The sequence below is a fragment of the Ciona robusta genome, chromosome 4 (assembly GCF_009617815.1).
Source record: "Ciona robusta chromosome 4, ASM961781v2".
Taxonomy (NCBI): domain Eukaryota; kingdom Metazoa; phylum Chordata; class Ascidiacea; order Phlebobranchia; family Cionidae; genus Ciona; species Ciona robusta.
The window spans coordinates 4,729,869-4,757,716 of NC_143238.1; the positions used below are offsets into that span (position 1 = coordinate 4,729,869).

At 34.3% G+C, this 27,848-nt stretch overlaps 2 protein-coding genes across 9 annotated transcripts; one reads left to right on the forward strand and one right to left on the reverse strand.

Moving 5' to 3' along the window:
* The first annotated feature begins 1,321 nt into the window (after window positions 1-1,321).
* Window positions 1,322-14,071, forward strand: LOC149736906 (creatine kinase U-type, mitochondrial-like). 2 transcript variants are annotated; one of them, XM_089876240.1, is made up of 9 exons: window positions 1,322-1,496; window positions 2,449-2,588; window positions 9,433-9,631; window positions 10,231-10,352; window positions 10,588-10,783; window positions 11,063-11,236; window positions 12,205-12,375; window positions 12,661-12,786; window positions 13,170-14,071. In XM_089876240.1, the coding sequence occupies exons 2-9, from the start codon at window positions 2,452-2,454 to the stop codon at window positions 13,269-13,271; spliced, it is 1,227 nt and encodes a 408-aa protein (XP_089732366.1). In that variant the 5' UTR covers window positions 1,322-1,496; window positions 2,449-2,451; the 3' UTR covers window positions 13,272-14,071. The 2 variants fall into 2 exon arrangements, with proteins under 2 accessions (XP_089732366.1, XP_089732367.1); XM_089876241.1 differs by lacking the exon at window positions 1,322-1,496 and adding an exon at window positions 2,102-2,197.
* On the reverse strand, window positions 2,832-27,325 carry LOC149736907 (tetratricopeptide repeat protein 37-like). 7 transcript variants are annotated; one of them, XM_089876217.1, is made up of 30 exons: window positions 27,117-27,325; window positions 26,553-26,800; window positions 26,043-26,259; window positions 25,512-25,722; window positions 24,987-25,224; window positions 24,500-24,671; window positions 23,960-24,121; window positions 23,596-23,748; window positions 22,995-23,166; window positions 22,490-22,658; window positions 22,036-22,171; window positions 21,758-21,839; window positions 21,549-21,666; window positions 21,024-21,177; window positions 20,627-20,782; window positions 20,302-20,388; window positions 19,826-20,005; window positions 19,445-19,535; window positions 19,084-19,225; window positions 18,672-18,842; window positions 18,277-18,412; window positions 17,724-17,877; window positions 17,326-17,500; window positions 16,683-16,937; window positions 16,330-16,449; window positions 15,994-16,156; window positions 15,746-15,895; window positions 15,212-15,486; window positions 14,971-15,072; window positions 6,680-6,812 (listed from the first exon to the last, which is right to left on the reverse strand). In XM_089876217.1, exons 1-29 carry the CDS (start codon window positions 27,204-27,206, stop codon window positions 14,973-14,975), a joined length of 4,677 nt encoding a protein of 1,558 aa, XP_089732343.1. In that variant the 5' UTR covers window positions 27,207-27,325; the 3' UTR covers window positions 6,680-6,812; window positions 14,971-14,972. The 7 variants fall into 7 exon arrangements, with proteins under 7 accessions (XP_089732344.1, XP_089732346.1, XP_089732347.1 ...); XM_089876216.1 differs by lacking the exon at window positions 6,680-6,812 and adding an exon at window positions 13,888-14,040; XM_089876215.1 differs by lacking the exon at window positions 6,680-6,812 and adding an exon at window positions 14,590-14,800.
* Window positions 27,326-27,848: the final 523 nt, after the last annotated feature.

Below are 27,848 nucleotides of genomic sequence, written 5' to 3' on the forward strand. Positions count from 1 at the left end.
GGGCAACAAACATATAGGTTTTTCGTAGCGCCGGTACAACTGATTTAATCTATTTTAATCAATTTTGTGTTATGAAACTTTTTTTGTGAAAACATGGTGCATTTATACAGATGTTTATGCTTTTCTACCGTGTAACTGTAAATGTATTGTTAGCGATAAGAATATAATATTATGGTCAAATGCTTACAGTCGTCTCTGCCTCCACTGACAAGCCATTACAATTTCGTTCTTGGCTCCATTTGACTGCAAAGCCATCCCAATATAACGATCCCATCCGTAAACAAGGAATAAACCGCAAATACCACATGGCTAATGGGATTTTCAAGTCACTATAAAACCAGCGTATACAGACTATATTCATACCAATTTGTAAAGGACCGTAACCGGTTTATGGTTTTGCTTGCTATTTTCTGTGATTGAAATCGCTTCGCTTATTTACAACAATGACACAGCATAATAACGGTTTTTATGTGTTTTGATTTGTTTCGAAAACAAAATTTACACATATTACGATTTAATATGGTTTCTACCTATATAGTCACACGGGTGGTGATGGTATAAGTTACCTCTTCACTTATATTGGTGCCTTGGAAGTGCTATAACGGTAATACTGGTGTGAACTCACACAAAACCGTGGAACTACAAACGCCCAACAAGGTATTAAACAATGCCCACCGGAAGAAATCGGATGGAGGCATTTCAGAGTATTATATTCCAGGGACGGCTATTCGATACAGGTGCCGTGCCACAATAACGCTGTCTACAGACTGGTATTGGAATACACAGGATTCTATAAGGGCGACTTATATCAAGTCCCGACCTGACCGGCGTATGCCCACACGCCAATAGAGCCACTGTGTGCGCTCAATGAATAACCCACACACTCAAGAAACTGCTTTCTGTTATGAATATAGTCACAGTCAACAAACGAACCTATTTAAAAACGTTACAGATTAAAATGAACCGATTCAGTTTGAATTTCCTATTGCCAAAGGTAGATGATTGAATTAGTTACGCTACATATTAAAAAATTGTAAGGTCTTGCACTGTGTCCAGGGTATACTATATAGGAATAAATTGCATCTCTACTGTGCTACCATTTCACCCCAGATTTAGACAGTGTATGAAGAACCACGTGTTATACCTGGTTGTATTTTAATATACCATAGAATGTTAGCCATTGTCTATAAAGGCAAATGTTACAATATTTGACGAAATAAAATCGCGTATACTAGTAATAAGTTTAGAAAGTACTTTAGAACTGAAAGGTAAACCAATGTTTTGCCTCACTACATTACAGAGTTATAAGAACGCTTAAAAACCTTGGGCAAGGACAAATCCCGGCTTGGTCTGGGTTACAAGCGTAACCCAACCCCGGGATTTGAGAACAAGCTACCGTTATACATTCTATAAATAAGACAAAAGGTGTCTTGATATCAAATGAATCTTTGCTCATTTTGCGTCGGTGCTTCTACTAGTTAGGTCAACTCTGCAAGGTGAGTTTTTATAAAGCAGCATATATGTGTTTTATACCATATTATATATAGTAAGCGCCGTAATAATTTAAACTTATATATAATATAGCTTTGTACGCAGTTAAATTTGTTTCCTAGTAATAATCATATATTTCCCTGATTTTTTCATTGCTTATTTATTGAACACCCTTTATTTAAAATCTGTATTTGAAAGGCAGGATATGCGGTCTAACGGGCAATAATAACCACACAATGCTATGAATAGGTGGATTTTAAAACTCGTTTAATTCCTAATGTGTTAAGGTACTATATATCCCAAGAAAACAAACACTTTAGTTAAATAAACTAATATAATAGCCAATTTTACAACAAACTATAGTTTTCGTTAAAAATGCGCGTCTGGAACGACGTCATAAATTAAGAAAGGGTCTCAAAATAGCCTACGAAACAAAATTTAACTTAAAATGACATGTCACTGTTTTAATATCTATATGAGTTTGGACTCGCCCTTATTTTTTAGACAAATATATTTTTTAGACACACTTTAAGAAAAAAACAAAGTTGTATTCTCATGAATATGACGTCATAACTCGTAATGTTGTTACCATAGTTACGTAATGGACTTACGGAATTAAAACTTATTTAAATTTTGTCCAGTAGTCAGTAAGGTCTGCTAAGTGTTTGTTGATATATGTTGATTAATTTTCACTAGAATTTAAAAAGTACGTATTAAATTTAGGTATATTTAGTCTGAAGAGTATACGTAATGCCTCGTCTTTCGTATTTACAGTTTTAGTTTTTTTACGATTAAAAACCGAATTTATTAAAACCTTTTCTAGAAAATTTTTCGCGTAGTAAATATTACCAAAATATGTTTTAGTAAAGTGCAGTTGATAAATCGTTTAATTTACCTATCCGAAATATACCCCAGAGCTGGCGCAATTAAGACACTAAAATTGTTATCTTCTTTCAGACAATGGCTTTCAACTTTTCCTTGACGAAGCTTTTGCCAATCGCGGCTGTGGCGGCCGGTGGTACAGCAGCTTACTATAAACTAGGATCAAATGCTGAAGCCAGGCTCCCACCCACTCGCAAGTTGCCGTTCCCTCCAAGGTAACATTTGGCTTATTTGTGTGTTTGAAAAAAAAATTCCGACGGTCCAACTTTTTGTTCTTTTCGTTAAAATATTTTGGAAGTTTAATAATAAAAAAAAACAGTTTGTTTTAATCAATATTGCCGTAGTGTACAAAATAGACTTTATTATATTATTGCAAAAATCGGTAATTCAGCTTCCCACTCGGCGAAAAAAAAAACTTTCTGGTATCACGGTATTGGATGCGAGAATCAAAATAGTAATGAAACTTATGTTTGTATTTATTCAGCAACATTAAATTTTACATTTACAACATAGAAACGGTGGGCGAATATTCTCGAATATATTGCACTGTGACGTAAAATAAACAAGAAAATAAAAAAAGGCTTTACAGTTAGGTTGGCTGTTTTTCACTTTGGTTTTACTTTGCTCCAAAAAATGGTGGTCTGCCATATATGACAAAGTATAGTTCAAGCCACATAAGAGCATGCATGATGGGACATGTGTTTTTTTTAACAGGTTTAAATTCAACACAAAACCTTATTTCGCTTAAATTGGCAACGCCAGTTCACTTTGAAACTGAAAAACTAAACTCGCGTTGCGACAATAAACATACGACGTATTCTTGAGCAGCGACTAATTTAAGTCGATGCAAAATTTACGTATCGTTATTTGTATTACGTTAAAGCAATATTAATATAACTCTGTAGAGAAAGACCTTAAACTGTCTTTTTCTTTCCCGCAAACACAACGGCAATTACAATGACTAGAATGAGTATGGTAACAGCGACACCGAGTATGATCCAAAGCTTATAGTTTTGGTACCAGAATTTCCTTTTAAGGTCGTTTGCTTTTTTGTCAAAAATTTTGGCCTTTTCTTCCAGTTCTTCTGCGTTGTTCTATGTAGAATAATGCAAGATAAAACTTTAAATGTCTGACTGTGACTAAAAACTAACACATGTGGTCGATAAATATAAGTGGGCACGGAATGTATAAAACAAAACACCCGTAACGAGTACGAGAAAAAATAGGTAGATTTATTCATTAAGTAGTTCACTAATTAGGGATAGCTAATCTTATTGCTAACCTTCAGCGTATCCAGTTTTTCTTCTCGTTCTGCTAGCCTATCTGCATTTTCTTTCATACGTTCTACCACGTCGCCAACCTGTGATTTTGGAACGCTTATTATAGTTGCGCAATGCTGCGAGCAAAAATTAGCATGAAAAATAACCATACACAAGCACTTCGTGCGTATAGAAGCATTATTTGGTCATAACCGTAATGAAACACGGCGTATACTTTGAATGCAACCACTAGCCCGTAAACGCCAGCTTTACGAATACTTATACGTGGTATTTAAAGATTTTTACAGAGCCTATAACTCAAGGTCAAGGTATTTTAAAAACATCTTGTGCTAAAATGAAAATAGTAAAAGTAACAGCCAGTATTCGCCTGTTACAAGCTTACCATCTTATTCATTTCTCCTATCTTTTCCCCACCACTGGTACTTGCGCCTTTAGCAGGGGACCTCGGCATTTTGGGTGAGCCGGCTGGACTTGCCGGTTTTGAATGAACTGGTGTTGGGGTTAAACTGTGGCGGGGAGACTTGGCTGGCATAGTCTTAAACATAGAACTCATGTCTGCTTCTGTGAAAAAAAACAAATCTTAAGTTTAAAAAATGTTAAAAGTGCGAATAAGAATACATATTAAATAGATAATTACTTCGTTTTTTTTTTTGAAAAAAGCAAAAACGAAACTACTGTGCCAAATCGAGCATCGAACCCAATGACCTTCGGTTTGTCTAACCACCGAATCAGCACGGCACCAGAAGTTACGCCACAAAAACAGCACAGTCTTTTAGCTCGTCACACCTGGCAATATCGAAACGTTCCGAATCTCAATTACAACTTTAGTATTTATGGATACAAATAAATTATCCCTTCTGAGTTTTGTACCTCCTTCCTCGTCAGCTTCCTCCGCCAGTTGATCCATGGACTGAAGAGGAGTTTTTTCATTTGCTTTCTTTCCTCTTGGTCTCACGGTCCTTCGAGATCCTTTACCTCGGCTAATTCTGTAATAAAATCATACGAACTTATTTGTTTGGGATCATGCTCGACGATATAAATTCAGCATAAAATTATATTTGCCCTTGCCAAGACCGTGTTATAAGGACTATATCGTTGTTACCCTACACAAAAATAAATCGTTTAAATTACATCTGCAGTCAAAAGAAAGAAGGCAGATAAACGTGACCTAGACAACACAGAAAGCAACTTAAAAAAGATTTAAGATATTTTCTGAAACTTCTACTTGGTCAGCAACCACTAAAAGTTTGTTTCTTCTATAAATAAAAGATACTGTATAGCCGCTTACGTATTGAACAATATAAATAAACATTATATCGTGCATTGAATCAAATGCAAGTAAATGTCAGTTTTGTTGGTCTGCGTTTTGTAACAAACATAGATCATAAACTGGATGAAGCATAAGAAATAGATAAAACTGTTCAAACGTGTATAACCTAAAATGATTGTCTAATGTAATTGGAAAGTATATAAAGTCTACGGACTTTTTAATTGATTCTCATTCACACTACACCAATATTCCAATGCGTTTGAACTAGCACGTCGTAAACAAACATAAAGCAAGAAATTGTGGTGCCAGCATTCACACACTGACCGCAATCATTTGCATTTAGTGCTAAAACGCACATTGAGCATTATCGTCCCATTTGGAAGTAAACTAAGAGCATTAGACAATTTCATAACCGCATCCTTATGACTCTAAAAAAGCGTTAATAAAAACATTTTGGGATTTAAAACAAAATTATCGTTTAATTTAAATCCAACTAACCCAGTGGAATGAATCGCTTCTTTGTTTTTCCTGGATTTCGTTTCTGAACAATGAACTTCAATCTTGTCTTGACATTTTTCGTGAACGTTGGTTCCGCATTCTGTACAGCAATACAATATAAATGATCATATGACGTTGCCTTATTGAAAACACTGCTAAATAACAATTAGGTCTTCGTGTGATATAAATCAAAGAGTATTAATGTATATACATTAAAAAAAGAAGAAATAGTTATTTTTACAAAACCTAAACCTGAGCATTTGATTCCTTGATTCACAACACCAACCAACAACTTTCCGCAAAAGTCACAGAATGTTGGTTGTTTATATGTTTTCTCACGAAAGTTATGCTGCCCAACGATCTACAAAAAAAAGACCAATCTGAAATTTATTGGTTTGAACACAAACACGCTTCATATGCATTAGCCTTTACAAAATAACTGACACTCGACGCTAAAAAAAACTAACAATTTATAATCCAAGATCCAGAGCCTTAAAATATTCAGCCCTCGAGAGTCCGCATTCAAACATTGTAGTCTATAAGGGGAGACAGGACACCTTTAGCACGCAATATCCGTATATCCTGATCGTGTTTTAAACAACTAACAACGGTCTATGGGAGTCGTGGGGATATAAGGTTTTATAATTCTTTAAATATTCTTTGTTTACAACCAAATGAAACGACAAATTAATAAAAAGGTGCCCACCTTCTCCCATCCTGCTATAGATAGTAGATTCAACAATAATCCATGCATCAACTTACCACTTCAATACACGCCTTTGATAAATCTTCCTGGCATTTCTCATGTACATCCACTTCGCATCCTGTTCATATTGTAAACGTTAATTACAAAACATCGTTCGAACCAAGCCATAACAACGTATAATAGCTCGCGGTATTAATTAGCGCAAGTAATACTACGTTTTACACAAGAATGTCTTATTCAACACATGAGGCACATATTTTATGTTTCAGTTGCTACTAGGCATATTCGACTTGCTCTGTAAAACAGCTATTAAATGCACAATGAAAAACACCCATGTACGCTAATCAAAAAAGAAGTTGACTGTGTATCAAGCTAATAATTAAGAGACTATAAACGTTTTTGAAACGTTAAGCACACCAGAGCACTCACTTTTACAACGAAGTCCTTGTTTTCTGAGGCCAACCAGCAGACCACCACAGTGCGCGCATAATGTGGGTCGTTTATAATTATGCAGCTGAAACATGTGCTGGCTTATCGACTGCATGTTTTCGTCTTCAAACGGGTTTAAACTCGGCAAATCTTTTTCGAATGGATTTTTACTTTTGTCGTAATTTTCTATAAACGGGTTCAAACTCGGCGATTCTTCTTCGAATGGATTTTTTTCTTCTTGCTCAAAAGGGTTCGCCTAAAACATTCGCTCAGAATTACTGCCATGCCATTTAGTTTACTGTAGTTATAACGACTCACCATAATAATTTGTTATATCTTACTAACCTGCTGTTGCTGCTATACAACTACACAAACTAATTACACAATACAAGTTAATTATATAATAAAACGCGATCTTTTTTTTCTGAATTTATCTTATGCGCATTAGGCTGTGCGTTTGGTTCAGCAGTTCCAGCAGCATGTACCTAACTCTTAAGGTACTGTATCCACCCAGCTACCTACACTGTAATAGATAAACCAGGAAGCCGCATATTGGTGATGGGACGTCCATCACAATAAAGAAAGCCAGCGGCGAAGAATAGGACTGGAAATGCGCCGCTTAAAGCACCCGAACCAAACAGCAGGAGCTACGTTTACGCTGCTGTTAACAGGACCAAACAATATTTGTTTAACAAGTTTCAACAATGTTTGACCATAAGCTTTGTCAAGTTCGTTTAAAGAAAAAGACAAAAAAAATACGGGATGAAATTAAATCTATAGCACCTTACCTTTACATTATTTCATCTTACACAACGAAGAAAGTAATTCCAAAGTTTTTAATCAACTGTTGCGACCTAAGACTAATCTACTGTACTGCTGTAAGGAAACCAGAAAAGTCGTTCAGCGATAGGTCACAAAGAAAACTTACGTTGTTTGCTTCCAGCAGTCTATTTGCTCAAGTAGTAGAAATACAAACAAGCCTAAGAAACAATAAATATAGGAATCCCAAACGGGCTTTTTACTACAGCATTAAGAGTTTTTACGCCACAAAAATAAGCTATAATTGACGTTATAAAATGAGCATGTGACTCAACGTTGTTTTAATACTATGTGGGACTCTCTCTCAACTCTTGACTTAAAATTAACTGCGCGGTTCTATGACACATGTTACAACTCTGTCTGGGACCTCTCACGATAACAAGCGCTGTTTGCTCGCAGCAGCAAAAGCGCAAAGAACGTTTATTGAATTCCTCCCGACAGATTTTTGCATTTCCTTCTTCTTGGGTTAGCGCCGCCAACGGTCGCACACACATGCTTTTAATAAGGCAATCTCATTCATACGTCCATCGCTTGCAGCCAAAAGAACGCCGTGAACTTATAATTACTCTTGATAACTGTAGCATTTACTCGCAGCCTGGTCTTTGTGTGTTCGTTTAAACCACAGGCCTATTATTATCTACGTATACAATTGCTAGGGCCGAAGCAAACTCTTTAAATCGCCACAACAACTGTATCCAAACCAACGCGACTGGTCAAATGAATACGACCGCCCTCTATAACCATATATGGAAAATACACTCATGTAAATCATACGCAAGCTTCCATTTAAGAGAACATAGTAACAGGAATGATTTAGCACCTGTGACCAGCTGGCTATGAATAGTGACGCGAAGCTTTGTTCTGAATGCCTCACTGTCGTTTAATTTCCTGTATGATGCATCATATGGTTACGTATTTACAGATATAACAAACAATCACGTTCATATCCGCCCCTAACCCACAAAGTACACTATATATACCCGACGCACCTCGTCAGTCACGACTCCTGTATTTTTCTTAATGGCGAGATTTCCCATTACAACATAAAGAAACTCGTGTGGGCAAAATCAGACCACCGCTACTGTCCTTGCCCACAACTTGCCAGTATAAATAAAAATCCAGGTGGATATCCTTTATTTGCTTAATTTAGAAGATGACTTAATACTTGTTGACGTTTATTCACTTAGGCTCGCAACACACGCATTACAGCAACATGCATAGAGCAATCTAACTAACGCGTCCCTATGTACACTATAACGATCCATCATCCTTTACCAACGAGGAACGGAAGTACTTTCCATAAAGCACCGTGCTTACCAAGCCAGCTCCACTTACGCTACACGAACGAAAAGAACACCCGACAATCTTTAATACATAGAATTCAGTTCCAAATAAAACAACCAAAAATTCGCCTCGAAACGCGTAAAACACCTTTCAGTATGACTTGAAATAATAAGTGAACGGGTAATTTAATTGTATTTATTTTAAGCCACATAGTTCAATCCCTACTCTGACCCGCAGTACAGTATAAACATGAGTTAGTTCCAACACACTGCTAAGAAATAGGGGCTGACACACAGTAATTTTCTATACTGCCTTCATAGGAACGCCTGCGTATCCTGTCACGACGTGGGAAACAATATCTTATCAGTCAAATAAACGTCTATCGATGGCAGGACTTGGTTTTGTGGGGATTGTTTGACGATTTAAATGCGCCCGTATTCTTTTGAATTGATGTATCCATACAGCAATATATATCTTTATATTGAAATATTGCCATCAGTTTAATACTTATGTAAACTGAGCTATATGTACTGTATATTAAAAGCCTATTTCGTAGAGGAATTTTCTCCGACTAGTTTAAACATTCTTAGTATTTTGAATTAACACCGCCTGCAAACTTTTGCACTAATGATATATCCAGCTATATAAATACAGTCACACACTAATACATGGACATTTTTCCAACATATTTCGAAGAAATTATATATACAAAATACTTCTATTCCACATCGTACGTCCTCTCATTTAATCATTACGCACTTCCTTTATAACAGCGCTGATTTTCCTGACTTGTCAAAGCACCACAATATTATGAAGAATCATCTTACCCCTGGTGTGTATGCGCAACTGAGAGACAGAGTCACGCCGAACGGTATCACCCTAGACCAGTGTATTCAGACTGGTGTAGACAACCCTGGCCACCCGTTCATTAAGATCGTGGGACTCGTGGCAGGAGACGAGGAATCATACGAGGTAAATTAAACAAATAAACAAATGCCAACGCAGTGTGTGTAGTCACAAGTGTTTGGTTTAACGGGAGAATATTGGAAAATACACATGTAACTCGTTATATACCTACACACTGCAATAGCGGTATGGCAAATCGACTGCGTGTATTGGAGTGGCAATTATAAGTCACTCTCACTTACAAAATTTAGTTTAAGCGGTAAATACAAAAGACGTATAGTATAGGGTGGAGAAGATGGGACACATTTCATTCCATTTTGTTTAGGCGAGAAAAACAACACGTATAGTTTAACAAATTACTCAGCGCTTTGTAATTATTTATAATTGCGGTGATTACATATTTGTTCCTTTTCAAACCGTAGGTTTCAGTATATTGTCCTACATGAGTCACGCTTTCCACATTACTGGTTTATAAAGCCAACTATGTACATTATAATTGTAGACACCTATTTATATTGGCATGATAAATATGAGTCGTTCTGCTGTTATGAACCATACACATATCAGGTCGATCGATTTTTATGATTTACGAGCCGAAGACCGGGAGAAAATTGGCAAATAAGTGTTGTGTTGAATCAAATCGATCTTGTCTTTTTTACACGCAGACCTTCAAAGAGCTTTTCTATCCCGTCATTAAGGAGAGGCACAACGGTTACGACCCCGAAACCATGGTTCACCCCATTGATTTAGATCCGTCTAAACTCGCAGGGGGAAAGTTGGACGAAAAGTAAGATGACGCTAATATTTGTTGTCAAAGTTACATTCGGACTTGGCTCTGCTCGTTTGGGCTCTTGACTGCGGGGCAAAAGCTATACTAAGGTGTAAAACTGGTGTACCAAAACACAATATGTTTTGTGTTAATTAACACAATCTTCGCTACTCCATCCGAGGACGCCTATGCGATCAGTACGGTTAAGCCCATGTAAGGTTTATGGCAAAATAATAATAACACACAATCCCAGATACGTCCTCTCATCCCGTGTAAGAACTGGACGTGCAATTCGTGGAATCCCCCACCCACCTATGTGCAGCAGAGCGGAACGACGTGAAGTGGAACGTGTCGTGACGGATGCTCTGCAAGGATTGCCAAAGGACCTTGAAGGGAAGTATTATTCGTTGAAGACAATGACTGATAAGGAACAAGATCAACTTATTGACGTGAGTGGAAGATCTAAGATAAGTTGTTGATCCTGGTGCAGCATAGGGATCGTGAGATTTTTGTACAATAGTAACCCGTAGCAAAACAAACATAAAATTTCGACCTTTCAACGCTAAAAAACACATGAGGATCATATATAATTAATCGGCAATACACTATTTGGTTCAGCCTCCTATTTTTCTTGTTAAAACATTACCAAACCAATTGCGCGTCGTGCATGTAGAAGTTCGTGTCTTATTGCCTCGAGTTAACATAACAATGATTATGACGTAACACAGGACCACTTCCTGTTCGACAAACCGGTGTCGCCTTTGCTGACGTCAGCTGGCATGGCACGTGACTGGCCCGACGGTCGAGGAATCTTCCACAACGATAAGAAGAACTTCCTCGTATGGATCAATGAAGAGGATCACTCCAGGATCATTTCAATGGAGAAGGGAGGAAACATGAAGGTAAAGATCAAAAGTTATTTTGCAATTATCGGAGTGTATGCTTGTCAGTGCAAGGCACTTTACAAGGGTTGCCACAACCCTGTGGTTTAAACTTTAAACAACTCGCTTATTGGTCGTTTAACTGTCAGCTATAATTTAATAAATAAACAAAATCAAAATATAATTATCCACAATGGCCCCAAAGTTACATTCGTGATAACTAGTAAGCGGTCACGAGGTGTGTAAAACAGGTTGACGTTTAGCACGAGGTGTATGCATATAAACGACTGAAGTTGCCCCGCACCGAAAAGTTAAAAGAGTCGCCACGTTCATAGTTTTTTCAAAATGGATATGTAAAAGGTGCTTATTCGAGATTTGCCTGAAGTTGATATTTATATTTATGAGTGACGTATTGAATCAAATCCAATTTCTCCTTTAACCTGAATACTCTAATTATATTTCTGCGACTTTCATAATACAAGTATAGTGACAGCATCGCGTAATATACTTTACAAAGGCTTGAATCCAATTCGGTACTTTTCGAGAGCTGCGACATGCATAGCCTATATACGGTATTCATATGTTATTTTTCTTTTTTTTTAACGGCGAACGTTGATCGTAATGTCTGTTTCCGCTGGGAATCGTTGTTAAAATCACCGAATGCGGCACATTTTCTTCTAATGGAATTACGGGCGTGAAATGAATGCGTTAGAGATGCCACAGATCGATGACTGACTACAGTAGGATGACCTTGAACTGTATATTACACCGCAAATGCGCGGTAAAGCCATAATGGTGTTGAATGTTTCATAAAGGCGTCAGAACACGACGTAATAAACACCTTTAATAATACCACACAAATAACTGTCTACATTAAGAAACGTCTGCTTTCCTGGTAAATGCATTTACGTAATCTAGAGTGTGAACAAAAGGCGTTGCAACACGACCGCACATAAATACAGATACCTTTTAAAATGTTGTTCTATTAGTCCGTGTTCGAGCGCTTCTGCCGCGGCATCAACGAGGTCGAGAAACTCATCCAAGAAAAAGGTTGGGAGTTCCAGAAGTCAGAGAACCTTGGCTACATCCTGACTTGCCCGTCCAATATTGGAAACGGTCTTAGATGCGGAGTCCACGTTAAACTGCCAAAGCTCTCACAGGTAAGTTTTGTATTGGAGTGAAATTTAGATAAATGATTACTGCCTTTTTGGCTTTATTCGTGGCGTGTTTTTAATTACATTTATTCTTTGTTATTATATTTGAAAATATAAATAAAAAAGTATGTTTTTCCGCTCTTTAAGTTAACGATTCGGGTCGGAGCTTTATACCACCGCTACAACATGTCAAATTCGTAATAACCCGCGTAAAATGCAATATATGGTTGGGGCATTTTGACCTTCACAGCAGTTACGTAACATCTAGTAAATTACCGACTTCGTATACAGGAACCAAAATTCAATGAGATCCTGGAGAAGCTTCGTCTCCAGAAGCGTGGAACCGGTGGTGTGGACACAGCTGCCGTAGGTGGAACTTTCGACATCTCCAACCTTGATCGACTTGGGAAATCCGAGGTAAGCAAATCATTAGGAGTGTGGCGGTTGAATTTTGGCCCACAAAACAGGCAACCCCTAAAGAAATGGCCCTGGGTGGGCATGTAACACGAGAACTCATAGACTTTAGAAAAGGATTAGATGTAGTCGGGAAACAAACTTTAAAAAAGATTCTGCAGACCTACTTGACAGATATAAAAACATGGAAACCAAAAATAAATGACCAACACGTATTAATGACTGCAGTTAAAAGAGTAGAAACCACAAATAAATGCTGCAGAATTGCAGTTCTACAAGAATAATGCTTCCAGCAGAAAGTATAGGCTACAACTTGCTGACACATTAATCAGTCCAAACAGTCAAGGTTCGAATCCATCCCTAGTAACTCATGTTATATAACTCAGGTGCAACTGGTGCAAGAAGTGGTTGATGGAGTAAGCCTTATGATTGATATGGAAAAGAAATTGGAGAAAAGACAAAGCATCCAACACCTTATTCCAAAATAAACTGAACAACTCGTGTACATAGAACCAACATTGAGATTATATATATGAGATTAACAAATATTGTAAATAAATATTTTTTAGGTACTGTTATAAATATTATTTCTTTATTTTTTACTACGTAGGCTTTCGTTCCTTTACCGAACCCAGTATTAATTTGCGAGGTAGTATACTGTATATAATTCCTTTCAATTTGGCATGATTGCTGTTTGCACAGACGCACGTTACACTGTAGTGGTTAATCCTTTAAGCCCAAGAATACTTAGCCGATAGCTTAACTGTACATAGGCATGCATAGGTTTGTATATATAGTAGCTTTAGATCGGGACGTTGTTGTACTGCAGTTTTATATTTGAAAAACTAACCTAAAACACAGCACACAGCGAAATAAGCCGACTTCCCTAACGTTCAACTATTTACTTGTTTGCGTAGGTTTTTTTAGATGCCTGAAATCCAAGCCAAGACTTTACCTGACGTGTTCCACGCTTAGTAGACCAATTGCCGCTTTTCTGTATAGCTGTAGCTTATTTTATTCAGCTCTGTTCAGTATGTGAACTTTAACGAAAAAACTTTTTGTTTGCTGTTAATTTTAACATTTTAGGCAATTGTTCACATACTGTTCATTGCCTGCGTTTATATTTTTTTATGCTGTGCTTTTTTAACTTTGTAAATATTTGCTGCACGTTCAAATCTCTGGGTCAATCCTTCATGGGTGATTCCATCAAAAGGCTCATCACTGTGAAGCTAGTAGCTTGTGTTGCTTTTTCTGAAACTTTAAATAAAATTGAATCTTATTTTCTAAACTTTCTGTTGTAACTTGGTCGAACAGAACCAACTGAAAGGCTAAACCAAAACAACTGCATTTTAGTTCTTAAATTTCTGTTATAACTTAATCTAAGTCTAAACATTAATACAGAGGTTTAAACTATACCAACGTTTCTGTCTGTACCTATATAGTAGAGTGGGGAAAGATGGGACACCTTTTCATTCTATTTTCTCATCTTATTTGGTAGTAAACAATAAACCTTATCCTTACGACTCCCATAAACTGTTGTTAATTGTTTAAAACACGATCAGGATGTTTAAATATTATGTGCTAAAAGTGTCCCATCTTCCCCCGCAGTACTATAACTTACCGCAATAGCAACAACAGATTACATGTAAAAAGTCTCTGCATGCTACCTTTGAAGAGAATATACCAAACGTTCAAGATTCTACTTACACTATATATCATACATGTTTAACAATAATGAAACAAACATCCAATTTTAACTATCACTGACTGTTGCTTTCAACTTTAAAAGAAGAAATTAACAAGATATTTATCTAATTTGATTATCTATTAAATAACAACAGAACTAATTTGCGCAAATACAAAATCAAGTCTTACCCAATTTAAATGAAAGAAAATAAATACACAGTTTATGCCAATGTTTGGTTGTCCAGACAATTCTTTTGGCGTTTCCATTTTGAATTTAGGCGGAATCATTAAAACAAATGAGGAACTTTCTGTATCTGTTTTTCTAAATCACCTATGCAATATGAAATATTATGTCTTAGTAAACATTTTTCCTTGAATAATAATTGCAACAGTAATTTTAACACATTTACATGCAATAACAAATTACCTAATATTTTTTTGTGTAAATTCAAGAAAAACAATACATAGCAACTGTATTGAAGTCAACTGCCCAAAACTCACCATCAATTCAAAGCAAGACATGATTCAGCTATGACTTGCGATTCACACATTGGGTGACAAGATTCATTAGAAATCAATCGATCAAATGCAGACTTCATTTTCCTGGAAAAGATTAAACAAATTTAAAGTGGGGGATTTCATATTTATCATGTATTAAGAAAAACAAATATAACTGTAAAAACACTAACTGACTAACTCATCATAAACAGTAAAATTTCACAATAACACAAAAAGAACCCACTTTTTATTTTTACTCATTCTATGGCACAGGCCCTCCAACAGTTGCGCAACAGGGGAATCCCGATTCAACCCAACAGCTTTATTCACTGCATCACTCGCGATGTTTACCCACTTTGTGACATCACTATCATTTGCTGCGGCAACCAACCCAAGGTGAGCAACACGTATCAACAAGTTGAAACGTTCAAGTTTGTTCAATTTTAACTTCAACATGTTGCAAAACACATTGTATGCTTTCTCATACATTCTCAACTTTTGATAAGCGCCGGCGATTAACTGGATTAAAATTATTCATTAAGAAAGTCAAATATAACTATTAATTAGGATTAAAAGTATGAATATATGAATAGGATAGTAAAATGTACCAGTTTGATATCCAACCAAAACATAAACCAGAAAATCCATGCACTTAAAATAATAAAAAAATGTATAGGGGTTTTAATAAAAAATTTTTTTTATATCCTGCTCTGCTGTTACCGAGATTTAGTTAAAAAATTACAAAATGTTTAACTATTTACACAACAAAAACACCCACCTTTTTGCTGACTAATGACGATGATTGTGACACAGCAACATTATCCAGTTCATCAATCACATGACCTTGGATGGCTTGTAAGCGGTGATGCGCGACATCGCACTCGCTAAGCGTAACAAACACATCAGACTCTTCGAAGTTTAAAGTAATCTAAGAAGGTAAAAAATGTTGTTCAAATATCGCTCTCGAGTAAAAGTTTTTGAAACTATGGACTATTTTGAAGAAATAGCCAATTCACTCCATATAACCTTTGAAGCAAGGTCGGTCACAGCATCATGATCATGGTCAATGATACTTGACAACATGTTCTGCTTGATCGCCCATTCATGAAGCTTATTTGAACTCTGATTGGACACAAAGTTTGAAATTCTTTTGCATTCATCATTTAACAAACCCACTCCAGATTTTACCCTTCAAGTATAAAACAAAAGAAAATATTTTAAAACATAAACAAACACTATACGCAAAAACATTAACGTATTATTTAAAAGTAATCTGCAAAAATAGGGAAAAAATCAGTAACAAAACAAACTTTTTAGACTTAAAAATGTATTTTATATGAAATGAATATAACGTATAGTTACTTTGAATAAATAGTCCTGGCATGGCACGCTGAACCAAGTATTGACCATGACTCAACAGTATTTGGATGACTGTGCACAAGTCTTTGTGCGGCCTTGAGAGCATCTACTGTAAGATGAGATCTGAAATTATTATAAATGTGTTTTAATTTTTAGAAAAAAGTCAGCTATTTAATTTTTGTTAACTTTAATTCTAGATGTACACCTAATTCTATTACCCCAATAGTAAATGGGTGCTACAATCAGTTAATATTATTACTTGCAAAAAATTTGCTTGAAATATAGAAATTCTTGTGTTTTAGAAAAACAGAAATAAAAAATAAACAACACAAATATATAAAAAATACTTTTCCTACCCTTGACTTGGGTCATGCTTCCCACATGCTAACACTGAATATGCCAATGATTTCTTAACTTTAAAATCATCATCGACCAATTGTCTCAAACTCTTATCATATCTATGGTGATTCTTTGCTTGGCTTCCATCATCACTTGTATATAAATTACATGCACGGTTTGCAGCTATATAAGCTATGTTTGAATGCATGTATGTAGGTTCAGTAAGCACTAAACGAGACAAAAGCTCCCATAGTTGCCACTGGTTTGGAAACCTTGAAAAATAAAACAGGTTATATAAATATTGCACTCTTTTTCTAACTACCAATTTAAAGGTCTGTACAAAAAAAAAATTGGAAAAATACATTTATATGATTAAGATGAGTTTTGGGGTAAATAATTAGGTATTATTTTTATTTTAAGCAAAGTTGTTCAAAGTTACATTGCTTTTACAGAATGTTAGGTATTATTTTAATTTGTTCCGTGCACTGCAGAAGCTTTAGCAACTCGACAGTGAGCATAGAAGTGGCAACCAAAAGAAAATATGGTCAAACCAACTAAAAGTCATGACTGCAATAGGTTCACTACAATAGGTTCAGCTCAACAGCGAGCATAGAGTAACAACAAAAGATTTTAACAGAAGATATTACGAATCATACTAACCTATGTATAAAGCGTTGTAAAGTAGTTACGGCATGTTTTGGGTTAGGTTTTATATTCACACTGATTGACAACAGGAAGTGTTTGTAAGTTTCCATGGCAACCGGATCGTGTGATAATAATGCATAAAGTTCATTTAATACAGAAGTAGCATCTGCATGTTTCTTCTCAGAGATTTCTAGAAAAATGACAAAATATATTTTAAATGCAGAAAAATAAGGAGCTGGTTAAAACGATGCCTATATTTTGTATTTACCAAAAGGTGTAACAAAATACTGAATATACACAAAAAAGTAAAAAACTACTACATATTTACAAACAAATTAAAAAGTACTGTTTATACACCATAAACTACAAAAAAAGTTACAGCATATGCAAAAATACGATAATAATTTTGTTACCTAAACAGCATAAAACCTCTAATGCTTCTGGACAATTTCCAAGTTCTTTCAATACTTTCTTTGATTCTTTAGTTTTTTTCAACTTGCTAAAAATAATCGCTTTAGCCAACTTTATAAGCTCTTTCTGTTTTGTGTCTTCTACCATTTGGTTGGCCTGGTAGAAATACATTCTTTGAGTAGTTGTTTAAATGCTGTAAATTAGTTTTTTTACCAAGTTCTTTTCTATATGGTTCAGGTTCTATGGCGATGCCCATTTGACTATCATTTTACTAAACTTGAAATACCGGGGTAATGGGAAAACTACATAAATTTCAGTACTTATGGCATTCATTGCCATAGCACCTCACCCATATGGAAAAAAAACTCGTTTTTACAAATTAGAAACAATGGCAACTTTAGGGCAATGATTTCAAGGAATAAAGTCACTTAAAGTTTTTTCTTACTTGCATTGCAATTATGGTGAATTTATATCGGAGATAGTTTTGTTTAACTCTTCATACTAAATATTATCCCACTTAGACATAATATGCTGAATACACAAGATATATCTTACCTGGTCCAATATATTGTTAGAATCATTTAGTTTTCCTGCCATATATAGAGACAATGCTAGCATACATAGATCATGATGTAATGGTTGTGAAATACTCTTGTATGCTGATATTGCTTCACTGTATTTACCATTCGTACTGAAAAAATATGGAATTGCAAGTAAAACTGGCATAAGATTCATGTAATTCTATAAATTAAAGGAAAAAATATCTTTATCATAGCAAATTATGAACAAAAAATAAAACAGTTGAACTAAAACGAAGGCTTAGAAAAAAATACTGATATGAATGTTTTAGAAACCCCTTAGTTTCTGAAGTAAAATAAAAAAGGTAACAAAAATAAATAAAAAAGACTTATAATACACATATAAACTAATATATAAATATATAAACTTACTATAATATCCTCGCATAATTAGATTTCGCTTTATCCACCTTCTTGTCATCTGTTTTAACATCTGTCAACTCAGATTGCAACAATGTTAACGCTTGGTAGTAATATTTCTCGGATAAGGGGAATAACCCTGACTCTTCAAGCAGGTATGCCAACATTGTGATTGAGTGTGGGCTGTGATGAATAAAAATAATGAATGGAAAAATATGTTAACATAGCCAGGGGCAATATAAAAGAGGTCTGGGCTCCATTTATGAACCTTATCATCTTAGCAAATTACTAACTTTATTCATAGATATATAGATTTGTAGAGCATATTTTTATATATATATATTTTCATAACATACACACAGTTTTTCATGAAACAAGCACTTATTTACAAATACCAAAACACTTTAAAACTACATCAACCCACCATGCTGGATTTCTTTGGCAATATTTTGACAGTTGAACAACAGCTGCAGATATCCCATTCAATTTATGAATGTTTTCAACATAATTTTTATCAGATCTGTCTTTGCATTCATATAGAAGGTTGCAAACTCTTGAACTGTAACCTGGAATTTTAATCAATTTAATTAAAGTGGCTAAGTGGTTAGGAACTTATTGTAATCGAAGGATACTGGGTTTAATGCTCGAACTGATCGCTTAACAGATATTGGTCCAACCCAGTGGTCACTACTTAAAAAAATATATAAAAAAACCAAAGACACCAGTACTGTACTGTACAATACATGCATATCATAATAATAATAATAAATAAGATGCATACATACCACATGCAGCCTGCATATGCAGACCAAGCTCTGTACAATGTCGGAACAAGTCCATTGCCTCATTGCTGCCAATCATACCAGCTATTGCTGCCTAGATGCAAAAATGTGTGTATAAAATAAATCGTTCTGTCTAGTTTGAGCATGCCTTGTATTTATGCAATGGGTGATATGCTTACATTTCAAACAATAAAGTACTTTGTACTGTTTTAATGGTATTTAGGGAGGTGGCGGTCTTTAAACAATGGGTTAATGCGCAAACTCCTGCCTAAATGAGGGGTTCCTTTTGGCACACCTTGCTGTAAAAGGGTAGAATCTCCACCACATAAAATAGGAGTTATATGGATAACAATATCACCGCCAAATAACAGGTCAACTACTAACCTGTCCTATCCATGAGTTACAAAATGAAGGATCCAAACTTTGCGCAACTTTGAAAGCTTTGTGTGCCATCTCCACATGGTTATGTTGCAAGTACAACACACCTAAGTTACTCCAAGCCCGGCAGTTGTTTGATTCAAGATTGATGGAAGTAATGAAGCAATGCTGGGCAAGTTGGAGGTTCTATAAAAAAGTGTTAGAATAAAAGCAAAAAGTTACGATTGAATATATTAAGAACTTAAGGTTAAAATACCAAACTAGTCTTTATAACAAAAGCAAGCCACTACTAGCATATAAATTAAATAGTATACCATATAGATCATTCAAACGTTTCTGCACATGTTTCTTTATACTCATAAACACTACATTGTTCAATCCTATTTACTCTCTCTCAAAAAGTTTAGAAAATACTCTTTTACATATAAGATAGACATTATTGTACAAGTTGTTAGATAAAGGATAACCAAATCTAATATTACCTGTACATGGGTAGAAGCACACACCACACCCAATGCATTCCATGAGATGGGGTTTTTAGATCCATGAGATATTGAGATTTTTAAAACCTGATAAATGAATAAAAGTTTGGTTTGTGACAATTTAAAACAAGAAACTAAAAGCATTAATAATTACAAAACAAAGAGGTTTGTCTTTTGTTTTAAGTGGTTTTATTTAACTTAAGTTTGTCAATTAAGGTGTAAAAGAGGAAACAAAATTAATTTTAAAAAAATATATTATTTTTTATTATTAATAATATATTTTGGGGCTGCGCCACTGACACTGATTACAGGTATAGAAACTTACTTCAACAGATTTGGAAGCAAGAAGTTTGGCTTTATTGTCATCTCCACAACTCTTAGCTTGGTGGAAATAATTCATTCCCAAGTTATACAACATGGTAGCAGTAGACTTGGATAAGCGGATTCCATGAAGATAAAACTTTTCACCGAGTTGTAACACCTGTAAAGGATGGTAAATATTGAACATGGCAGGGGAAATGTTGGTGCTATAAAATCATAAAACAAAAATTGCCAAAAGATCCTTCTCAGAATTAAAAAGCTTTTGAAAAAACTACTATAAAAAGCTTGTTTTTCTCATATGTTTGAGGTATTCGTATTATTAAAAGGATTGTTTTTACAAAGAAATAAACTACTGTTTATTCAAATGTGTCTGCAACGAGAAATTTAAACATACCACTTACCTCCAACTTTCCCATTATCTTTGTTTCATCACAATCTTTCAATTGTTTACCCAACAACGTTGTAGGAATGGACAAAGTAAAGCTACTGTTATGTAATGGATGAATGCAAGTCAAACAATCACCAACTGAACTCCACAAGCAAGCTATGTCAGGTCTGTTAAAACAACATAAACAAGTTGGTATATTAATATCAATAATATGTAGCTTTATTATAATGTATATAGGAAAGCACATTACAGAAGTATTCTAGAATTCTTTTTAAAATCTTATTTTAGTTTTAGGACATACAACATCAATTTTACTGACCCTACTTACGGTATTTACACTACAATACCTGGCTGGAATAGCTTTTTTATGAGTGGTGAGAACTGTTGACAAAATGCTTCTTATTTGGCATTTTTCACACCATTTCTTTAGGATGCTAGGCTACTAACTATTTATCCAATCTTACAAATCTACGACTACAATTTACCATTGATGACATACTACCTTTATAAACATTTATTGCTTCTGCTTGTCACTCACCTCAAGCATAAAGCTTTAGCAAAAAACTTCAAAGCTTCATTAACGTGATCCACGCAAGTTAAATCACGTCCTTCACTTAACATGGAGTGAGCAATGGATAGATGGCTCTCACCCAAACCTATAGTACAAAACACAAAGTAATTTAATTTCGATTACGGTAACCAATATTAAAAAATATTTAAAACGAATTAAAACAAATAGTTTCTTACCCTTCAGGGCTGGAACATATTCAGGTTTCATTTCCAAAACTTGATAATAGACTTCAATGGCTTCAGTGAATTGACCAAGCAACTAAAGAAATTGGATAAAATCAAATTTCTAAAACCCGACAGACTTGGATAAAACGATCACATGTTTTAACTGATAACTTTTATTAATATTTTCTACTGGCTGTCCTATATTATTATAAGTTTTGTTTTAGTTTTGTCTTTTTAAGTATATTTCTACACTGAAAATCTATTTGTTATTCTTACATGTAATTTATTACCTGTTTAATAGCTGCCATCTGATGTACACTGAACACTGATCCAGGTTGAAGTTCTGAAGCTTTTTGGAAAGATTTCAACGCAGCACCATGGCTGCCTCTCTGCATGTATGCTTCACCAAGGCACTCCCAGCAAATACTAAAAAAATACATTGATACAGTGAAAATGTAATAATAATATGCAACAAACATAGACTTTATTTTCAAAACATTTAGACATTGGTGAATATACCTTAAACTAATATAGATTAAATATATCGTTTTAACAGTTGGTAAGTAACCTCAAATACTAACAGATAATTTAATGTAACTGTGATAATTATTACATAATCTTAAAAATGGTATTATTTTAGACTTATGATTTCATACTAAATAAACGTTTTAAATTATATTATCAATGTTAAAAGATATCACTAAATATACAAAAAATTATAAACAGAATAACCGATAAACTTACTGGTCATTTGCATCTGCTCTAAGTGCAGCTTGAAAACTTTTGATAGCAGACTCTGTTTCTTTCAACTTAAGTTTACACAACCCCAATCTAAGCCAAGTTAACTTGCAAGTACCAGGTGTTGATGATGATGTAAGTGAATTGTAAACTTCAACTGCAGCTGCCATGTTCTCTGTGCAATAATATTAATGCTTAAGTTTAGCTGTGGCATCTTGCAAATGATTAGAGTGTAACGGTAATGCCTTTTATTCAAAACTATATTTTGTTTTATCCATAAGCATTTTTTTCCACTGTTGTATTACTGTTACTACAAGTCCTTTGCTTTTAAAACTAATTTTCATTATCGTAACCGAGAGGAGAACAAAATAAATTCCATTCATTTTAGCTATAAGGGTTGGCTCTTTTCGCAACTATGAAATTAAAGCTATTAAAGTTAAAACTTCTCACTCGCAACTGTGACATTGGAGCTACCAAGGTTAAAACTTCCCCAATTCTCATTTCTTCTTACCTTCCTTGATATAAAGGTCTGCAAGTGCCAGACCTGCCTTCTCATTAAATGTATCCAGAGCTATAGATTTGTTGAAGCATTTCATGGCACGAGTTGAATCTTTTATCACATCTTGGTAGAAGAGTCCAATGTAATAAAATGCTTCACTTTCATATGGATCAAGCTTGGCTGCCTGGAAATATAATATGTGTGACTATTTGATAACAATTAATTTGGACTTTAAGCATATTATACGACAACATGCATTGGAATTTAATGAATAGCTAATGGTAAAGTTACAGTCTTGCACATAATAATACATTGGTACTTTGCCATATATTATGGCTTACATTTTTTAACACTAGGTAAAAGTAATACCTTGTACATAAACTTAAGGGGAATATTATCACATATCAACAGTTTAACTAAAAAATAATGCTGGGTATCAGATCTCTAATGAATAAATAAACAATTCAATTGCAGCTTTTTCCTCTTACTCTTGAATAGTCAGAAAATAACAGTCTTTATTAGAGCCAGGTGCCAATCAATTGTGCCATGGCATAAGACTACTAGTGCATAAAATGGCTATCATTTTCATATAACTTAATACATAGTATTTTACCTTCAGAAAAGTTGTAAAACATTTAGTTTTATCAACTTTATATTCCTCAATCTCCCACATCAACTTTCCATATATAAGATGTGCGCTGATGCATGAAGGATGATCTTCTGTTATCTTCTTCAACATCAACAAGGAGGTTTTCAAATCACCATCCTTTTTTAACAATAATGTTAAAAAATAAGTAAAAAAACAAAAAAAAACAGACTATAAGATATGTTTCAACTTTTATTATAAAAAACTATTGGAAAAATATTTTCCAAATACCTGTTTCTTTTTACAGGCAAAGAAGGACAACAAAAAAAACATGTTTTCCACCAGATTTTCTACATAACAGTTTCATTGGTTTGCATAAAATAAAACAAACCTGATAAGTAAGATATGCATTCCATGTTTTACTTTCATCACTTGCACCAAACTTTTTCTCCAACTCTTTTAAGGTTGATCTAGCAAGTTTCCAATCCTTACATTGTATAGCTGCCCTGTTCAGCCCGTGGTAAACTTCTAATGTGGGGTGGACTTTTAATAACTGTTTTTAAAGAAAAGTTTTAAGTTTTGAGGTAAATGAAGTACTGAATGTATAAATCAAAGCCAAAATCTTAAAGCTAAAAATCTGTTTGGCAGTTTCAATGTAGCGAATGGTTAACATGAAAACAAACACATTTTAGATGTTATATGGGTTACTGGTGGGGTAAAAATCTGCAAAATTTTTTAATGCGAATGCAAGGCAAGTTTAACACCATGAAACCGCTGTACCTATCCACATAATGAAAAGTAATAACATAATAATAACAGAACTAAAACAAAAAAATCATATAAAAAATACATAAACAGCAGAAACATACAGGATTTTTAACATATTTTTAACTTCATTTTCTAATCTTACAGTGGTAGTAATGTTCCTTACCTTTTCAAATGTTCCAACAGCTTGTTTTACAACTGTTTGGTCTCGAGAATAAGACATGGCAGTTGCAAGCAGAAGAGTTAGTTCTAGTTTGATCTCACTTAACATAGGAACTTGGACAACCCATGTAGAAGCATGGTTACTTTGTACATGCTTACCCTTTTGTATGGCAGATCTAAAGGCAAACAAGTTAGAATTGTATAAATACATGTGTTGTTGAGATATCATTTTAGCAAAATGTTTAAATTGGAAAAACCCACCTTCGCGATATGGGTATTGTGAGCTACTCAACTTACAATAAAAATGACTGTTTTATAGACTCACCTTGTGCTGATAGAAATAAATAAAAACTGTAAAAATGTTCTAAATAAAAAAATTAAAAGCTAAAAATATTTACATCTAGTAATTTATACAATACTAGTGACTTAATTTTGTCAAACAATTTTTTTCTATATATATAATTTTTTTATGGTAAATTTAAGATACTTACTTAGCAATATTTTCAGCTGCATTGTATTGGTGCATTACAAGGTGAACTCTACACAACAACTTCCATCCTGGTATAAAATCATCTGCTGACTGCAATGCTGATTCAAGTTTACCCTTGCTTTCCTCATATTTCATATCATTGTACAAGTCATAGCCGTCAGCCACTTCTTTGTATGGGCTTAGGTGTTCAGATACAATGCTTGAATATGATTTAGTGTCATCTTCAGCGTTAATTAATTCTGTAAAATAAAGTTTTAGTTTTTTTTTAATGGATTTTAAAGCCAAAAGAGGTCTGTTAGTCTTTGTCAAGGTTCGCTAAAGACAGTTTTAGAATATATGAGAAAAATTAAATTACTGATAAACTAAATCTTTAGCAACCTTTTCTATAAAGGTGAGGTTCTATAGTGCAACACAAAAAGCTATGGAATACAGGCCAAAGTTAAAGAACAATTCTTTTAACATTGTAGGTAAACATAGATCTAATTTTATTAATTTAGTATTTAATTGGTGATTCCTAAGTCCTAACCTGTTTGTAGTTTAATTTGAATTAGCAAATCTTTCAAAAAACTTGTCAGAGTGATATCCCCAGATAATAAACACTGAGCCAGCAGCTTCAAACACTTATCATAAGTTGTTAAATCTTTCTGACAACACTTCATCATAGCTAAGAGGGAAGAGTCGAGTTCTTTATCAGTTTTTGCTGGTAATTTGCAATAGTAAATTGTGCAGTTGATAATCTGGAACATAGCAATTGATTTACAATAAATTAATGTTGTGGAAATATGGTCTACCCCCTTGCTATTAGAAAATATATTAATTTTACTTAAAAGTTGTGCCATTTCATAAATTTTAAAAAAACTATGAAAACATTACAAAATTCCATAAATATGTATAAGCAGACAAAAAAATTAATTTAATTTTCAGAAACAAAAAGCCCCATACATAAATATAATTTAAACAGATGTAACACACACACAGAAAATAATATCATTGTTACATAAAGTATACAATTAACAATATTGTCAATAATACATTAGTAATATTAGAGGCTTCATACCAGCTCAGCGAATCCAGCAATATTAACATCTTGAGCAATACTAACAGTTGATACAACTGCTCCATAAACTGCCTCAAATTTGACATCAAATTTGTCAGTATTTAGTTTGTTGCAAACTTTTTGCAGTGTCTTGAAAGAGTCTTCTGCACGGCCCAGCGAACACAATGTATTTGCCAATCCAACATATAGTTCCAAAGTTTTGGCTTCATTTGCTGAACTGTAACATTTAACTTAATAAGAACAAAAATCGCCACACAGGATGTACAGGTAATAAAATGTCAACTGTAGACATTTCAACAGGAAAAACTGTACTGTTCTTTACATCCCATGCTCCCTTGCCTGTTTTGCAGTTGGATGTCACCCTGTATACTTAGCATAGAAACATCTTATATTTGTAGCAAAATATCAAAGAATTGGTACACTAAGACAAAAATCTGTTTTGGTATGATAACATAGATAAGAGCACATACACATAGATTAGAGATATGCAAAAAATAGTAAATACAGTACCATTCAGTTAACTTAATAATTCCCTCATAGGCAGAAACCAGTTGATCATTTTCCCCAGCAGATAGTTTAACTTTCTTATGCTTAGTATACAGGTTTATAAGGCCTTGGTATGCTAACGGCTGGTTTGGTGATGACCCAACTGCATCTTGGTAGGCAGTTGAAGAATTTTCAAATTGCCCGAGTTCAGCGTAAACCAAACCAGCAAAAACAAGACCATTGTAGTTACCCGAATCTTCTCTTAATACAGCCTGAAATGGTTAGGTATTGTTGAATGGTTGTCACTTATTAGTTCATTACTGTGAATATCTTTTGTTAAGATATATACACCCGATCGGGGTCCAATTAGCAGAATTCCCATAACTAATGGGTTGTGCTAATTAAGTTTTGCCGACAGCAAACGTGAATATAACAACCTACAACTTTGTAATAGACATAAAGGGCAATGTATGGCATGTAACAGGACCATCTACAAAAGCGAGTGTCTAAACGGTATGGACGTTATGTACATCAAACTAAAGGTTTTGGTCTTCTATAAACGTAGAAGTTACCAGTCTGTGAACTTACCTTACAATGTAGTAAAGCTTCATCGAATTCCTTTTGTTGAATTGCTGATTTAGCAGCCTTTAAAGATGATTTAATTGCTTTGGTGGACATTACTTCAGTAACATATACGGGAATTTCCGAAGTACATTAGCCAGACAATACAGAAGAGAAATGCAAAGAAAACGAGAGAGCTCTTTTTTTCTTTATACCACAAACCAAAAGATGCTTTTTTTGTATATACTTAAAATTACGAGAGAATACTTTATTTCGTGGTGCATTGAAATGTAGGCTACACAAACAATCACAAAATACAAGGCACGTCGCCAAAAACTGTTCCAAAAAAACAATAAAAAACGACGCACTTATGGAAAAATCAATAGTTGACCAAAAAAAAACACTGCATCAAAGTCAATGAAACTTTGCATTTTGTCTTTGTTACTTAGTAGAATAACCAAACAGAGTTACAACGTTCATATGTTTTATTGAGATAATATTTGAATTCCTAAAACACAAAGTAAGATTTAAAAAAATCATTAATTACAGTAAATTCAAATTCAACAAAAAAACTGAAACATTTACTACAATAATAGGCAAATCAAAGCAAATGCGCGCTAACTAAATTGTTGGATATAAAACACATGGATAGGTTACATGGATAGCTGTTATTGCTACAAAAAAATTATATAGACGATTTTTTGTTTAAATTTGTAATAATTTATTTTTTATTACTTTGATGTCAAGTTGCTTTAATTT

What these genes read in the sequence shown, in the direction of transcription:
- LOC149736906 (XM_089876240.1), top strand. Translation starts at nt 2,452, where the DNA reads ATGGCTTTCAACTTTTCCTTGACGAAGCTTTTGCCAATCGCGGCTGTG. An exon ending in AAGTTGCCGTTCCCTCCAAG is followed by an intron (nt 2,589 to 9,432) that starts GTAACATTTGGC and finishes CCTTTATAACAG; the next exon opens with CGCTGATTTTCCTGACTTGT. An exon ending in AGAAGGGAGGAAACATGAAG is followed by an intron (nt 11,237 to 12,204) that starts GTAAAGATCAAA and finishes TTGTTCTATTAG; the next exon opens with TCCGTGTTCGAGCGCTTCTG.
- LOC149736907 (XM_089876217.1), bottom strand. Translation starts at nt 27,206, where the DNA reads ATGTCCACCAAAGCAATTAAATCATCTTTAAAGGCTGCTAAATCAGCA. An exon ending in GCAGCTGAAAATATTGCTAA is followed by an intron (nt 24,672 to 24,986) that starts GTAAGTATCTTA and finishes GTTTGCCTTTAG; the next exon opens with ATCTGCCATACAAAAGGGTA. An exon ending in GCATATGCAGGCTGCATGTG is followed by an intron (nt 19,226 to 19,444) that starts GTATGTATGCAT and finishes TTAAAATTCCAG; the next exon opens with GTTACAGTTCAAGAGTTTGC.